The following is a 17,379-nucleotide window of genomic DNA, read 5'->3' on the forward strand; positions in this document are numbered from 1 at the left end:
CGAGCTCCCCACTGAGCTCTGCAGAACCTGCCTCCCAGTTGAGCTCCCTCAGTACCTATCCAGCACTGTCATACGGAATATAGCCCACAGTCTTGTTTTTATTTGGCCAGCATGGTACTTTAAAAAAGCTAAATCTCATTGAGCATGGCTTATCACTGTTCAGTTGAAGGCCCTGCCACTCTCTGTCATACATCAAGCCCTGATTACATATTTATTTTTTACTGGGTCATATACAACTATTTGCTTTTGATCTCTTTTACCCAACAGACTATATGTTGCATGTGTATTGTGTACTGTTAACTTTTGTATCTATAGGTCTGGTAGAGATTACTCAAAAAATAACTACTGAGTTAACATATGCTTTATTAAAAAGAAAACTAAAATTATGTCAAGAAAGGTGCAGTAACTCTTTTTGTGAACTCTGGTCACAAACATAAAATTCATGGACCTCAATGGACCTGGCCCAACATTAACAATATTCCATGGGGATAGCGGAAAGTCTGTGTTCATGATATGATTCTGCTAAAACAGAAATTTTGGATCTTGAAGCCCCTGAATGTGCTTATGGTCTTTCCCACTATTTCGTATATCAGGAGATTTGTATCAATTCTTATGATCCCTCATGAATAACATTCTTCACATTTGTCATAGTTTTGTGTATCAAGGCATACATTTCCCTGATTTCATTTCATATCCTTGTGACCTCCATATTTCCATCAAACTGAGTTCTGCAGAAATTTGGATGGGATAGTATAGATAAAGATGTAGTACTTTATCTGCTTGGTAAGCTGTGATCGTGATCAAAGTGCAGTCATTGTGCCTTACCTGAACTTGGATCCCGACAAGGAGTAAGGCACTCATATATATACAGCTGGTGAGGCTGGAGGTTGAACTAAGGGGAATACGCACTGGTCAACTTCTGATGTATCATCTGTTTGATAATCTGGTCCTTTGTCTCAGCCACTGTATTTTTCATGTCCTTAGTATGCAGATCTGTGGTACCTGCCTATGGCCATGTTGTTGCCATAAATTAAACCTCCAGAGAATGCCCTGCATTTTCAGGAGTGCTATGGATGCTGAGGGGGACCATATGTCATAAGGCATTGCTGAGGAAACATGTTAGTAGCACAGGAATGGAAATGTGTCCAAGTGTCAAGTGACACAACAACAAAAAAGTCTTTTGCTTAAGCTTCCTTCCCTAGGGAAGAGGTGGGCACAGAACCAGGTGAGTTTATTACAGAATTCCTTAGCAGCCAGAAATTTCATTGACAGTTTTGTTCATGTGCTGGCTTGTCTGCCTTCTCAGAGGCCCATTGTGCATTCCTCACTTGATGTTATTAATCATTAATGGATACACCTGAAAATCAAGCAATATCATTTGGGTTGTAGATATATTAAATGGTTCTTTTCTGTAGCATAAAGCTTGTCCCCTTATCTTTTTCTTAGTAATGAACACCACTTTTTTCAATGTCCTAATCAAATCCTTCCACATAATCTTGAGGCAGAACCAGATCCAACTGCTTCTATTCTGTACTATTGGCCTCAATTATGTCAAATTATGCAACCTACTCACAGGTCCTAAGGTTCTCTTTTGTTGAGACATAGGTCTGATGCATGCCTTCAGAAGCTCATGACTACCAACATTCAACACTTGTCTGTTTTAGGTAAACAGAATCAAAGAGAGCACTGGGCTAAATTTACAGTTACAAGGAAATCATCTATAGAATAGATTTCTTTCTAGATTTCTTCCTAAGTGTTGGCGCTCTTGGGCTGATCGCAAGTATTTTTCTTTTCTATGTCCCTTCTCCCTGAAACACACAAACGCACCTCAATTTGCATGGCATTGCTTCAGAGCTGAGGCTCTCCACTGTTGTGGCAGAAAGTAAATAACATCCATGTTTTGGCTATAAAATCATAATAATTTAATTTTTAATAACTATTATATTGACCAGAAGCATCAGGCTTCTGATACATTGCCATACTTAATTTTGTTCAACCAAATACCTGTAGTTGAAAGAGGACAATACAAGAAATAGTGAACAACCCTCAGGGAAATCTAATGTTTCTTTATGCCATATGCTGCAGTTTTACTGTTCCTTATGCCTCTAGTAAGATGAAATGATTCATCATTTTGGAGTCATTTTTTTAAAATCAAAATTCTTATCTTTATACTCCAAGTTCTGATTACGTCCCTACCTCCTTCATTTTCATCTTACTTTGATTGTTCTGCTTTTTCTTCTGAGCTTTAAAAGACCCCTTTTTTCCACTAAGAAAAAGACTCACCCTGAACCTCCAAGATGGTTCAGGTTCCTTTTGATGTGCAGGGCCATGCCTTGTACCCCTTAAATTGCTATTACCTCTCCAGTATGCAGAAGAGGCACAATATGGTTTCTGAATGAAAGAATGGGAAAAATTAATACCTGATTTCATAGCATATGATTGTTGAACCTCTTTCACCTGAATTATATTCCAGATGACACTGTATCATCTCAAACTTGTCAATTATTCTTAATACTAAATTTAGTGTAGTACATGGAGCCATTGCTGAACAAGTGTTTAGAGAGAGCAAAATATATCATGTATTTTGGAGTCCTATTATAGAGAAGCCAGAATTTGGCAGATAGTCTTTCAAAATCCATACTTTTTCAGATTAATCAAGTCAAGGGCTGTATTTTCACTCTGAAGACTAACCATTGATTCAACATATTGGTTACTATCATTGCTCTCCATCAGACCTCCTGTGTTTGGAACACCTTATAACATTCCAGAGATGGAAAAAATCTTTGGAAAAACCAGCCCTGTTTCTTGAAATATTAAAATGGAAACCTTCCCCTTCAGAGAGTCCTATTGATCCAGTTCAGCAGATATCCAATATTCCTGCAAACATTTATTGAACACCTTGTATGTGACATGAGGTGGAAATAAATGTGAAACTGGCAAGTCTTTTGATTGTAATAATTTGGTAACCAAATATATGAATAAAGCAGAATTCAATATGATAAATTCTTCAATAGAAGCAGATACAAGGAACAGAGGAAGCCGGGAGAGGGGAGTAATTAATTCTATGAAAGACATTATGGAAAGCTTCCTGCAAGAAATTTCTATGAGTTGAAATTCACCCATAAGAACAATTTTTATCTTTTGGGTAACTATCATAAGTGAAAAATGCCCCTCATGTGCTTGATGTATTTATTTATAAAGCAATGTCACATGGTAAGGAATAAGCTTGAAATGAAAACATTTGAAAAACATTTGACTCCTCCCTACAGCACCTAAATTCACCTCAGTATTCCATAGTTTGTGTGATATCTGAAAAACAGCCGAATCAAACCCTACTATATTAGTGGATTTATATATGTGCACATAATTTATGTTGCCAATTTTTTATGGTTTCATAAATAGTGCTAGCACTAATGTTTCTAAAAAAGTGAAGAAAAGATCTCATATGTGCTGGTAGAATTTCAGTATATATTATAGAACACTGCTACTCTTGATATAGCCTACGGGATGTGACTTTTCATAAAAACCTAATGAATTTCTAGATATGTCAGCTGTTTCCAAACAGATGCACTCTGCTAATCTAATGGAAACATTTTGAGCCCAGATCCCAAATATCAATAGCTTTTAGTATTGCAAATTAGTTTGTCTATTGTATCTATTGGGTAAATTGAACTGTGTGGCTCTTGATAAAAAGTAGCAAGTAATTTTATATGGATGTTTTCTGTTTAATGGCCTTGCCAGGGTTTGATGCTCATTTTTTCTTTGCAGAGTTTTAAGTTGAATGTAGACAGTCATTGTGCGCTCAAGGAAGCTGTGGAGGAGGAAGGACACCAACTTCTTGAGCTTATTGCGTCTCACAAAGCAGGTAAATCCTCCTGAAATATTGCAAGTCTTTATGTCTCCAGACTATTAAGAATGAAGAAGCATTGCTGTAAATTACTGCATATATTCACTTCCTTATGTATTATTAATATTTACATTATCAGATTGACCTTCAAGATTTATAAATGTTTCATATACTGCATACAATGCTGTGATACTTATAAGATGAAATACTGCCTCCAAATGGTCTGTTCATTTTATTTGGGGCTTGCTGTTCAGCAGAGTTTCAATTGAAATCACATTCCTGAAAACTTCACATTGACATGCTTTTTGATGTAGGTGCTCTGGAAATAACATTAAAATAATGAATGAGAATTGTGCATATAGTTATAATGCATATGCATCCGGGTACTTGTAGGTATCATTACAGATATAAGGCAGGCAGTCTAGAGACACATGATTATTTCCCTGCCAGTTCACACACATGACTGTTTTGCATGTTCTTTGCTGGTCATTGCATTAGCAGAGTTTTAGCCTCAGACCAGTTCTTACCCCAGTATTAGTGTATTTATGAGAAACGGATTGTAAATAAAAAATAGTTTTGTCATTTGGTTATGCTTATCCTGGTAGTAAAAGACTGTAAGACAGGATGAATTAGTTTGCCCCTTGTTTTGAGCTTACCACAGCCCAGTAAGAAAAGAGCAGCATTAATCTGATGTGCTAACGCTAAAGACTGCTGTCTTAAATTTGGCCCATTTACTGTATTTCAAGTCGAATTACCTTTACTTATTTCCATACATTTTCTGATCATTGTAAAGTCTCCACAAAAAGATATACACAGGGCCTTTTATTTGGGACATGAAGCTAGAGTCTTAATAATTTTTATGTATCGTGGTTTTGGTTCTGTATACATTTTTTTAGTCCATGTGTTAAATCTAAGTCAATTCTAAACCATGCATCTATGGGGTTTTCCCATTTTTGTGTCCTTATGCCTTCTGTCAAGTCAGAAACCCTCAGTCTCGGTTCTGAGAGGCAGGTGATGGTAATGATTGTTTAAAATTATGTTTATTGTTGGAAATATCCATCTAATCTTAAATGAAAAACAATACTGGGTAAAAACACAGCCGAGTCGCTAACGTGTGCTTTCCCCCTCCTTTGGAGAAGGGCTGAAGGACATGCTGCGGATGATTGCGAGTCAATGGAAGGAGCTGCAGAGGCAAATCAAACGGCAACACAGCTGGATTCTCCGGGCTCTGGATACCATCAAAGCAGAGATTCTGGCTACTGATGTGTCTGTGGAGGGCGAGGAAGGGACTGGAAGCCCCAAGGTAAGTGGCTTGAAGTTTGCCTTATTTCCTCTTATTTCTGTCTTCTTTTGAACTAGGCACCACTGAAGTTTTCTTTCTACCCCTAAGGCTTTTCGTTTCTACTGGGTAAACTTTCTCTCTCTCTCTCTATGTATAGGTATGTATAAACAAAATGAAATGGCTTAGTTTAAAACAATAAAAAAAGCCTCCTACAACTTTCAAGTTTTCCAGGAAGGGGTCTTTCTGTGAAAAGTGGCAGAGTAGGAGGGGGCCAGTACTTTAAGGGTAGGAGAAAGGGGGACATAAAACATTTAGTAAACAAAACATAAAGCATCTTTAACATGAATAATCAGAATGGTTTTAAATTGTTTTGTTGCAACTATAAATCACTATAATCAGTGCAATCACTCAACTCTGACATCCATTAGCCGCTTGGTTACAGCAAATTAACAAAGAAGAGAGAAAGTGATTCATTATCTCATTCCTGTTAATGACTATCAGATGCATTGCCTAATTAGGGGATGGTCATTGTAGTGGGAAGAAGGTCATATGCTTTGCTACAAATCTTTTTGCTCTGAGTGTAAGTTCTCCATAATGGTGCATGCACCAAATACAACAAGTACTTTAAAAATGAATATTGACATGTTTTGGTCATCTATTGTAGATTTACAAAGTAATCTGTAAAGCATATGAACTTGAATTTTAAATGAGGCACCTTTTAATACAGTGTGCCAAGTTCTAGAGGTATCTTTGGTCTCACGATGTGGAAGATAATTTTATTAATTTGATATTTTCATTCAATCTCTCTTTTCTTTTGTATTTGTTCTTTTGTGAAAGTTAATGCAGAAAACAGGTCTCATAATAGACTCAGCATGGAAACATACTATAAAATGGGGGAAACAGATTTAAGAGTTCATGGCTTCTATTCCTGGCACGGACAAAGTAATTAAAATCATCAGGTCACATTTATTCAGCCTCCATGTGGATTGTCATTGGGCTACATGTATACAGAGCAAGTTAAACAAATGCTCTGCCCTCATTAGCCTCACATTCTTAAGTTCAGGCAAGGAGAAACCCAACCTGTTCTGCAGTGGTGAGGCCATGCAGCTAGTTGAAAAGCTCAGGTGGTTTATAGCTTTGAAATCTTAAGCAACAAACTTTACCTTAGTTGTTGGAAACAGAGGATGGAATGATGAGCTCGGTTCCATTTAAAGAAGGCTCCATGGAGGAGGTCACATTTCAGGAAATACTTGAAGGAAGGAAGAGAGGTGGCTTGGCACACGAGCACACATTTTAGGAAGTGACGTGATGGAAGAATCAGAGCTGGAACTAATAACGGGGAATGGGAGTGTCTTCAGCAGACTTCTCAGGACAGAAATGCTGTTCTTTCAAGGAGCAGACTGTAGTGGAAGTTGATTGGGCTGATGCTTTGGTTGGACTAGGGGGCAGTGATGATGAGAAAGGACACGCCTGAAAATTCTGTTGTGTTTTATTGATTGAACAAAAATATACCGAGTGATTATCTTTTTAAAAGCTACCCTGTATTGGATTCATTCTACATGCCAGCTACTGTGTTGTACATTACTTTTTGTGTACTCTCTCATTTAATTCTCACAACAAACTATATACACCTTAAGGCAGTACTATTATAATTCCCAGTGGAAAAAAAATGGAGGCACAGAGAAGTTGAGTAACTGGCTTAAGGTCACATAGGTGTTAGGTAGCAAAGCTGGGATGTGAATCTGAGCCCTTTGGCCCCAGAGCCCATTTTCAACACCGCTTAGAGCACTGCCTGTTACCGGCACCGCTCAGGGTAGGACGCAGTGATGAACAATCAGCCTCGGTACTTGTCTCATGGAGCTTGTGGTGAAGTGGGGCGACAGACTTAAATCTCACAACCATGCTTTTATAAACCATGATGGACTGGGAAAGAAAAGCAAAGGGAGCAACCAGAGGCTGGCCTGGGAGAAGTGATTGAGATCCAAGTATGGGGGAGCACTTCCTTGAGGAAGTGACATTCTGTGAACAGGCTGTTGCAGCTAGTGGAGAGCGGGGAGTATGCAAGGGAAGCTGTGTGGCTGTGGGGGCGAATGGGAGGGTTTGGGAGTGAGCAGGGAAAGGACGTCATTGACTCATAGAATAAAGAAAGACCTGTCCTTGGCTTTGGTGTGGAGCATGGATGGGTAAGTGGGGTGAGTCGGGGTGGTGGATGAGCAGAGATGATGCAGTCACCTGCATTCATAAGGAAGGACCTGTGGCTCTGTTCACCAGGGCAAGCTTGAATTGGACACTATTGCTCATTCTGTGGGAGACAGATGAGATAAAGAAGATAGCTAAACCCAATGAGGAGAAGGTATTATGAAATGAGAGGCAATGTTAACATTTCTCAAAAATAGGACCGCCTTCCCCAGGCCCCACCTCAAATGAATCAGTCACCTGAGTAGGGCCCCAGAATCTGCATTCCACAGCTCCCAGAAAACCTCTTCCTACAGGGCCGTATGATCTTCACATAACTGGGATCCTCAAAACAATGTGAAAGGATATCTGTCTTCTTGTTACTTCCAATACCAAACCATTGGTATCAGGTGGCTCAGATGGTAAAGAATCTGTGATGCAGGAGACCTGGGTTCAATCCCTGGGTCACAAAGCTCTGCTGGAGGAGGGCATGGCAACCCACTACAGTATTCTTGCCTGGAAATTCCCCATGGACAGAGCAGCCTGGTGGGCTACAGTCCATAGTGTTGCAAGAGTTGGACATGACTAAGCGACTAACACTTTCACACTTTCAAAATGTTCAAAAATAGGGGCTGTTTAATTAAACTATGCTGCATCTTATCCCAATGAAAGATTACATAACCATTTAAAACTAATGTTTTAGAAGAGAATTTTCAAACATTTGAAGAGGCCTATAATATGCAATTATATATTTTAAAATACCTTTGAATTTTCTAAGTCTCTACAATGAGTAGGAATTATTTGAATCCAAAAAATAAATATATGTAAAATGCAGAATTAAAAAGTGATTAAAAGGTGACATGATCTGAAGGGACTTGAGATGTGAATTTAAATATTAGGAGGAAAAATAAATATATCTGACTCTTACTGATTTGGATGTCTCAGTTCAGTTCAGTTGCTCAGATGTGTCTGACTCTTTGTGACCCCCATGGACTACAGTACGCCAGGCCATCACCAACTCCCGGAGTTTACTCAAACTCATGTCCATTGAGCTGGTGATGCCACCCAACCATCTCATCCTCTGTCATCCCCTTCTCCTCCCACCTTCAGTCTTTCCTAGCATCAGGGAGTTTTCAAATGAGTCAGTTCTTCACATCAGGTGGCCAAAGTTTTGGAGTTTCAGCTTCAACATCAGTCCTTCCAATGAATATTCAGGACTGATTTACTTTAGGATTGATTGGTTGGATCTCCTTGCAGTCCAAGGGACTCTCAAGAGTCTTCTCCAACACCACAGTTCAAAAGCATCAGTCTTGATGCTCAGCTTTCCTTATAGTCCAACTGTCATATCCATACATGACAACTGGAAAAACCATAGCTTTGACTAGATGGACCTTTGTTGGCAAAGTAATATCTTTGCTTTTTAAAATGCTGTCTAGATTGGTCATAATTTTTCTTTCAAGGAGTAAGCATCTTTTAATTTCATGGCTCCAGTCACCATCTGCAGTGATTTTGGAGCCCACAAAAATAAAGTCTATCACTGTTTCCACTGTTTCCCCATCTATTTGCCACAAAGTGATGGGACCAGATGTCATTATCTTAGTTTTCTGAATGCTGAGTTTTAAGCCAACTTTTTCACTCTCCTCTTTCACTTTCATCAAGAGGCTCTTTAGTTCTTCACTTTCTGCCATAAGGGTGGTGTCATCTGCATATCTGAGGTTATTGATATTTCTCCTGGAAATCTTGATTCCAGCTTGTGCTTCTTCCAGACCAGTGTTTCTCATGATGTATTCTGCATGTAAGTTAAATAAGCAGGGTGACAATATACAGCCTGGACATACTCCTTTCCCAATTTGGAACCAGTCTGTTGTTCCATGTCCAGTTTCAACACTTGCTTCTTGACCTGCATATAGATTTCACAGGAGGCAGGTCAGGTGATCTGGTATTCCCATCTCTTTCAGAATTTTCCACAGTTTGTTGTGATCCACACAGTCAAAGGCTTTGGTGTAGTCAATAAAGCAGAAGTAGATATTTTTCTGGAACTCTCTTGCTTTTTCAGTGATCCAACGGATGTTGGCAATTTGATCTCTGGTTCCTCTGCCTTTTCTAAATCCACTTTGAACATCTGGAAGTTCACAGTTCACGTAGTTGAAGCCTGGCTTGGAGAACTTTGAGCATGACTTTACTAGTGTGTGAGATGAATACAGTTGTGTGGTAGTTTGAGCATTCTTTGGCATTGTCTTTCTTTGGGATTGGACCACACCACCTTTTCCAGTCCTGTGGCCACTGTTGAGTTTTACAAATTTGCTGGTATATTGAGTGCAGCACTTACACAGCATCATCTTTTAGGATTTGAAATAGCTCAACTGGAATTCCATCACCTCCACTAGTTTTGTTTGTAGTGATGCTTCCTGAGACCCACTTGACTTCACATTCCAGGATGTCTGGCTCTAGGTGAGTGATCACACCATCGTAATTATCTGGGTAATGAAGATCTTTTTTGTATAGTTCTGTGTATTTTTGCCACCTCTTCTTAATATCTTCTGTTTCTGTTAGGTCTATACCATTTCTGTCCTTTACTGTGCCCATCGTTGCATGAAATATTCCCTTGGTATCTCCAATTTTCATGAAGAAATCTCTAGACTTTCCCATTCTATTGTTTTCCTCTATTTCTTTGCATTGATCACTGAGGAAGGCTTTCTTATCTCTCCTTGCTATTCTTTGGAACTTTGCATTCAAATGGGTATATCTTTCCTTTTCTCCTTTGCCTTTTGCTTCTCTTCTTTTCACAACTATTTGTAAGGTCTCCTCAGACAACCATTTTGCCTTTTGCATTTTTTTTTCTTGGAGATGGTCTTGATCCTTGTCTCCTGTACAATGTCATGAACCTCCGTCCAAAGTTTTTCAGACACTCTGTGTATCAGATCTAATCATTTGAATCTATTTGTCACTTCCACTGTATAATCGTAAGGGATTTGATTTAGGTCATACCTGAATGGTCTAGTAGTTTTCCTTACTTTCTTCAATTTGTCTGAATTTGGCAATAAGGCGTTCATGATCTGAGTCACAGTCAGCTTCTGGTCTTGTTTTTGCTGACTGTATAGAGCTTCTCCATCTTTGGCTGCAAAGAATACAATCAATCTGATTTCAGTGTTGACCATCTGGTGATGTCCATGTGCAGAGTCATCTCTTGTGTTTTTGGAAGAGGTTGTTTGCTATGACCAGTGTGTTCTCTTGGCAGAACTCTATTAGTCTTTGCCTTGCTTTCATTTTGTACTCCAAGGCCAAATTTGCCCATTACTCCAGCTATTTCTTGACTTCCTTCTTTTGCATTCCAGTCCCCTATAATGAGAAGGACATCTTTTTTGGGTGTTTGTTCTAGAAGGTCTTGTAGGTCTTCATAGAACCATTCAACTTAAGCTTCTTCAGCATTACTGGTTGGGGCATAGACGTGGGTTACTGTGGTACTGAATGCTTTGCCTTGGAAACAGAGATCTTTCTGTCATTTTTGAGATTGCATCCAAATATTGCATTTCAGACTCTTGTTGACTATGAGGGCTACTCCATTTCTCTAAGGGATTCTTGCCCACAGTAGTAGATATAATGGTCATCTGAGTTAAATTCACCTGTTCCAGTCCATTTTGGTTTACTGATTCCTAATATGTCGGCTTTCACTCTTGAAATCTCCTGTTTTACTGCTTCCAATTTGCCTTGATTCATGGACCTAAATTCCAGGTTTGCATGCAGTATTGCTCTTTATAGCATCAGACTTTACTTCCATCACCAGTCACCCAAGTTTGGAACTTGGATGTTTCAGTTCCAAACAAAACAACAACAACAAAAGTCCTCTGTATTTGAATCATCTCCTAAGTGAAAATGTCTTTCTCAACTCACACCTGTTTATAAAGAATAACATCAGTGGTCTTTCCTGTTAATAGTATTTCTGTTCCCAAACATTCTTTGTCATTCTACGTGCACAGCGGGCATCTGAAATCAGCTACAGGAGAGGCTTCTGTGGGCATCTCAGGGTGTGAACCTGGGGGAGGCGTGAGAGTGAAGGCTTCAGCCTGGCAGAGTGGGCCACACCCCAGGCCCTTGTCTCCCAGCCAGTTCTCTCTTCCTCAGTTTGGGTTGAATTTTCTCTAGACGAATGAACTCATCCATAGTCAAGGGTGAAGGTAAACTCAACTTAAGATAAAGAAAATCCATTTCTAAATTTAAACTTAGGAAACTGAGGCAAACCAGAATGGTCATTCTTTCTGTTTGCTTAATGTTGGTCACCTGCCTTCCTTAGTCCTGTGGGCAAGCATGAGGAATAATAGGAGAGGCGCAGACTCAGAAGTCAGATTGTGTTCAACCTGATACTTACTAGTAATGTGTCCTTCAGAGAATGACTGAACTTCTCTGCCTCAGATCCCTCATTTGTACCATGGAGGCAATGGTAACATCCACCTCAAGAGACTGTGATACAGATTTAAAGAGCTGGCATATCTGAAGTGCTTACAGCGCTGGGCCCATAGGAAGCCTGAGATGAGGGTAAATATGCCAGACTGCATAATCTAGTGGTGGAGACAACAAACAAATAATTGTAATAGAATCTAATAATTACTCTAGTAGAAAGTGAAAAAGTGAAAGTGTTAGTTGCTCAGTCGTGTCTGACTCTTTGCAGCCCCATGGACTGTAGCCCACCAGGCTCCTCTGTTCATGGAATTCTCCAGGCAAGAATACTGGAGTGGGGGTACAAAGTTCTGGGAGTAAACAGAGGAGGAATTAACTAACCTCAAGTAGGGGTCTCAAGGAAAGACTTAGAGGGCAGTTGATGTTTTAAACAGGGAAGGATTTTTGCCCAAGTGAAATTGATGGGCAGAGAGAACAGCACATGCAGAAAACATGCGACCTTTCAGACGAGATTAGGCCAGCTTGCCACACCCAGGTTCGTGTGACAAAAAATGACCCTTAGTGATCAGTGACCTGAGCAATAATTCCTCGTATGCCTCTAATTGACACTATTCAAGTCAGAGTGAGGTCCCTATACAGAAAGTATCTAAAATGTCCTGTTTAAACAGAAACATATTGCACACATAGAACAAGCTTAAACCCTGGAGTTCTACAAGACTAAAAGCTGAATTTCGCTCCCTGTCTGTCTATCAGGGAGCCCTCTTTCCGTGACATGACCTTGCACAGGTCATGTACAAATTGTCCCTTGAAATATATCTCCAAGCATAGCAGTTATGATCATCTATTTCATCTTAGACCTAAAAGAGGAACTAAAATTAAAACATAATAAAAAAATAACTCTAGAATTCATCTTAGGTTTACATCAGAAGCTGTGGGAACTTGAGAAGCATAATAGAAAATCTAAGGAATATATCTAGGGGGTATTTTTCTTTTTACCTTGTTTGAGAGACTGTAGAAAAGGGCTTGGTCTTAGAAATCTTGTAAAGAAGGAGGATAGGAGGAAATTCAAAGACTCTGGGAAACTTCTCCCCAGGACTCTGCAGCATACCTTATTTGTTGTATTTCATTTTTTAAAAAAAATGTTTTCCCAGGACTGTGAGATCTTTTATGCATGGAAATAGAGAACAAAATTCACCAATTCTAGAAATAGAGCTTTGCACACACAATCCAAGGATTGAATGTATGCTTGTAATTATATATTTTATTTTAAGATAGATTGGTGAAAGTTTATCATTTTGAAGTAGGCTTTTTTAGCATGTTAAAATTCTGTATGGTGTATAGCTGGAGGGACTTCAAAACACAGTGAATGTCTAACTCCAAACAAAGGCTACATTCCTTCTTCTTTTTTTTTTTTGACATCTCAAGGCAAAAAACAAAAATCGTGAAAGCAAAAAGGCATTCTTAAATTTTGCACATTGCCTCCTTTAAAACGTTCTTATCCCTGTTTTTATTTTTTACCTATAGAGCTTGCCATCATTACGGATGTCTTAGAATCAAGGCTGGGATTTCCCCGCCTGACATCTCAAACTTTGCATCTCTGAAAGCACACAGCAATGGTTCCTTTGTCCTCTTTAAAGAAACATATACATTCCCAAAACAAAGACTATTTGAAGATTTTAATGTAAATTCAGCAAACTTTATAGCAAATAGAAAGGGTGACCTCGCCTGGGTTCCAACCAAGGTCTTCCCTTATTTAGTGAAAGGAGGCAGAGGGTTAGCTGCTTTGAACTCTAGGGTTGTGCTTATTTTATCTGGTTTCTTTTGAGGTTCATAGATTGAAGTTGTCATCCCTTTGGAAATGGATATCAGACTGTGAAGGTCATCAATGTTATCTGTTCAACAATAGCACAAGAGCAAGCTTAAGGACATTTCTTAAATATGTTTGCTCAGCCCTACAAATGACAGTTTCAGGTACTGGCTGAGGAAGTGGTGTCTGTGTGTCCTCTGACTTGGGTATGTTGCTAACCACCTCGCCTTTTGTTAGATGTCAGGAGAGGGCAAGTCTAATAGTAACACATACTTTCTGTTTGTTTACCAGACACTCAAGTCTTTACCTAGTATTTATGCTAATAACTATGAGTAACTTTCTTTAACTGAAGGAAGAGAAAGAGGCTGATTGGGGAAGGCCCTTTTTATGATCTTGTCTCTGTGTTATATAGTACCTCTTGGGTAATAGTGCAGCTGGATATTATTATCCTGGAACGGAATTTGATCCAGATTCTTCTAAAGCATTGTCTCTGCATTCTTTTCTTTTCTGGCTCAAATGCTTATGGAGTTGCATGTTCTTTAATATAGAACTTCAGAAACAGCCTTAAGATATTGGATGGAAATTGCATTTATATGTGGTCAGTCACACTTGTATGTGGCACTGAGGTATATAAAGAATTACTTGAGGTGATTTACTCTTTTCTTCTTTCAAAACAAGAGCACAGTTATATGTTGTCAGAGGAACCAGAAATGATATCATAAGATTGAATTAGTAGAAACAAAAACAATAGGCAAAGGCTTGGCCATTATTTACTGAGTGCTGACAGAGAGCTCTGCCCCATGCTGGGTTAGACATGAGGGAAGACATGCTTTCCTGCTCAGTGGTCTTATCATCTCATTGTAAGCACACACTGTAACATCTTGTCTAATGTAGATTGAGCTATCTTAGATCTAGAATAATAGATCACCTCAGATTTAGATCATCTTAATTAGGATGTTGGCAGACTGAAAGGGAACAGGGTTCTTGATGCAAGCAAATGAGTAGTAAATGCATTAGCAATTCCCCTGCTTCCTTACAGAATTCTTCCTAAAAGCCAGTATCCAGTTCCTTTCCCGCTGAACGGTATAAACAGTCCTGAAATGTAGTACCTAGGGAGAGCGCTTTCTTCTACTGTGGATTCTTCAGTAGTCCTTTTTTTGTTGTTAAAAGAAGGGCAACTTTGCTTCAAAAGTGTTTTTGAAAGACAGAAACAAAAGTGAGTTATTTCTTTGAAGATCAGTTGTGGTTACTAAATTTGTGATGGAATCGAATAAAAGATAGTTCTAATCTCCTTGAAGCATTTAAATTTGCATATTATCAGATGTGTGGGTGGCCCAAGATGAGTTTTTTTTAAAGAAGTCTGCCATTCTAACTAGGTGACTGAAAAAAATGATGGAGATGATTTAATATATATTAGGTCAAAGGATAGCTAATGGTCAGCCCCATCATGGTCTATGTGATATAGAAAACCATACCTTATCTTGATTTTTTGCACTATACTTCCAGTGCTGGGTGATTTGCGGAGTGAAATTCTTTGGTGTCTCTAGTCAACACAGGGAAATGTCATTGACAAGAGTAGGTAGTCTTATTTTTTTCCTTTTTAGTCAAGAGTACCTAATCTCTGAATCTGTAACACCTAGAGTTGCAGAGATGCATGGTATTAGATACAAAGTTACATTCTATGGAAAGCAGCCCTCTTTTATAGGCAGAACTAACATTTCTTAACTCAGCCTGATCTATTTTGTAAACACATTCAAGGTACTTTTTGATATACAATGGGGGTCAGCATTTTTTTTTTAATCTACAAGTATTTATGCAAAACAAAACAAAACCGGAAGGCAAGATACAGAATTGCTTCTAAAACCACTTTAAAACTAATAAGTAAATTATTTGAAAGTGTGAAACAGTTACCTCAGTGTGTGATTTACACTTGGCCGCCCCCCACCCCCGAATGTGTTGTTTCTGGCAGGGGAGCATCTGAGCTGGGGAGAGCCCTGCTAAAGGGATTAGGTTGCCCTGGCTCTTGTGCTTATTGAGTCACCTAGGACTTCTTATAAAACAGCAGCGTTCAAATGTACACACACCTACGATCAACACCCTGAGTACTCCAAATGCTCGTTTAACTGTTCTCACACCTGGAGTATCTCTTCCATCCAGTGAGGTCAGAAGGCACAGAGATGTCCACATACTGGTTTTTCCTTTTCCTTGGAAGTCTGTTGGAATATAGCCATTTATATGGTTCTGATGCTAACAAAGACAGAGACATTTTCAGTGTGCTGTAGTGCTTTTTGCTACCAGGCCCCACAGAACATCCCCAGTCTTACCTCCCACTGTGTCAAAATGAAGGTTAATGTTTCTCAGGGGACATTATCTCAATTGAGGTTTTGCTGGGCTACAGTCCAGGGACCCATCTCACTGCAGCTTCCAGGCCACTTTGCGCTAGGAGGGGGAGGTGGCTTATTGTACTTAATCTGGCCCGCAGAGGCCAGCACTGGCTCCGTGCAGGGCTAAGCAGGGTCATGGATCTTGCTGTGTGAGAAAGGGAAGAGGAAAGAAGGAAGCCTAAAGCAGGAGGCTAAGACGAGAGAAGGAACAGAAAGATAAAAGAAGGGAGTATGCATCTAGGGAAGCTCATCTGCCTGTCACTTCATGGACATTAATGCTCGCCTTTTACTCCCTCTGTCTTTTTCTTTCCTTTCTCTAGTCTGGAAGTCAAAGCCTGACAAACTGTCTTTATTTTTGACATCATGGATATTATCACATAAAGTATGCCTGTGTGTGTGTGTAACATGCTGTATTAACGGGGTTAGCATAGTTAGCAGGCTTATTATGGTGTAGGTTTATGTCTGGATTATCTCATTCATTCTTTTTTTTGTAGATTTTTTTTTAATTTGGCTGTGATGGTCTTAGTTGCGGTGTGCAGATTCTTAGCTGAAGCATGTGGGATCTAGTTCCCCAATCAGGGATTGAACCTGGGCCCTCTGCATCGGGAATGTGGATCTTAGCCCCTGGACTACGAGGGAAGTCCTTCATTCATTCTTCCCAACATAGCAGTTGTAGCGTCTATTATCATTTTTACTTTACTGATAGAAAATGTAGGCTCCAAACTCATATTAGGTACTCAGGCTTATTCAAAGTCTTTTAAAATTCATGTGTGACAGCATAAAGACCAAATTCCTTCCCCTGTCACTTGACTCCACCTGCTTAGTCAAGATTCATGTCACTGTTTCATTTCATTAATGTTCTAATTAATTCACCATCTTCCAAATGTCTTTTCCCTTCTTTTCTCTTTGCCTTTGCCCAGGACTTTTCCTATTCTCTCTACTTACACTGCTCTTATCCATCCTTAAAATTGATAAGTATTGAATACGTAACTACATTATGATGTCATAGCTCTGGACAGGACACTATTCCTCTCCATGCTCACTTCCCAACAGTACACACACACACACACACACACACACACACACACACACATATCATTCTAAATTAAGGTAGACTGTGTGATGAATACTATAATGAGAGATAGGGACATAAGAAATAGAGAAATTGTGTGGAGGGGACATTATTTCAATTTCATGGTGCCTGGGAAAGCTCTTTCCTCTAAGGGAATTTGTATTTTGTGGAGATCTCTAATATTCTGACAAATTGTTAGTAAGAAAATATTAGAATGAGGGCATGCTAGGTAGAGGAAATACCATGATATGGAGAATATGAGGGACATCTGAAAAGTGGTGAACAGTGAATGGTTTGGCTCTTTTGAACACAGAGTATCCACATATTTATGGGAAGGGATGAAGACCTAATAGAAAATAAAGCCTGAAAAGCTTTATTCCTCCTCCACTTTACCACCTGGTAACCTTAAGCTTATTT

At 39.3% G+C, this 17,379-nt stretch overlaps 1 protein-coding gene across 3 annotated transcripts in view; it reads left to right on the forward strand.

Annotated features, from left to right (window-relative positions):
• AKAP6 (A-kinase anchoring protein 6) overlaps nucleotides 1–17,379 on the forward strand; it is a 401,429-nt gene that overhangs the window by 163,000 nt on the left and 221,050 nt on the right. For all 3 annotated transcript variants that reach the window (XM_070358705.1, XM_070358707.1, XM_070358706.1), the window contains exons 6-7: nucleotides 3,769–3,865; nucleotides 4,987–5,150. In XM_070358705.1, coding sequence (XP_070214806.1) covers nucleotides 3,769–3,865; nucleotides 4,987–5,150 — 261 coding nt within the window. The remainder of the gene's footprint in view (nucleotides 1–3,768; nucleotides 3,866–4,986; nucleotides 5,151–17,379) is intronic.

The sequence above is a fragment of the Bos mutus genome, chromosome 21, assembly GCF_027580195.1.
Source record: "Bos mutus isolate GX-2022 chromosome 21, NWIPB_WYAK_1.1, whole genome shotgun sequence".
Lineage (NCBI taxonomy): Eukaryota > Metazoa > Chordata > Mammalia > Artiodactyla > Bovidae > Bos > Bos mutus.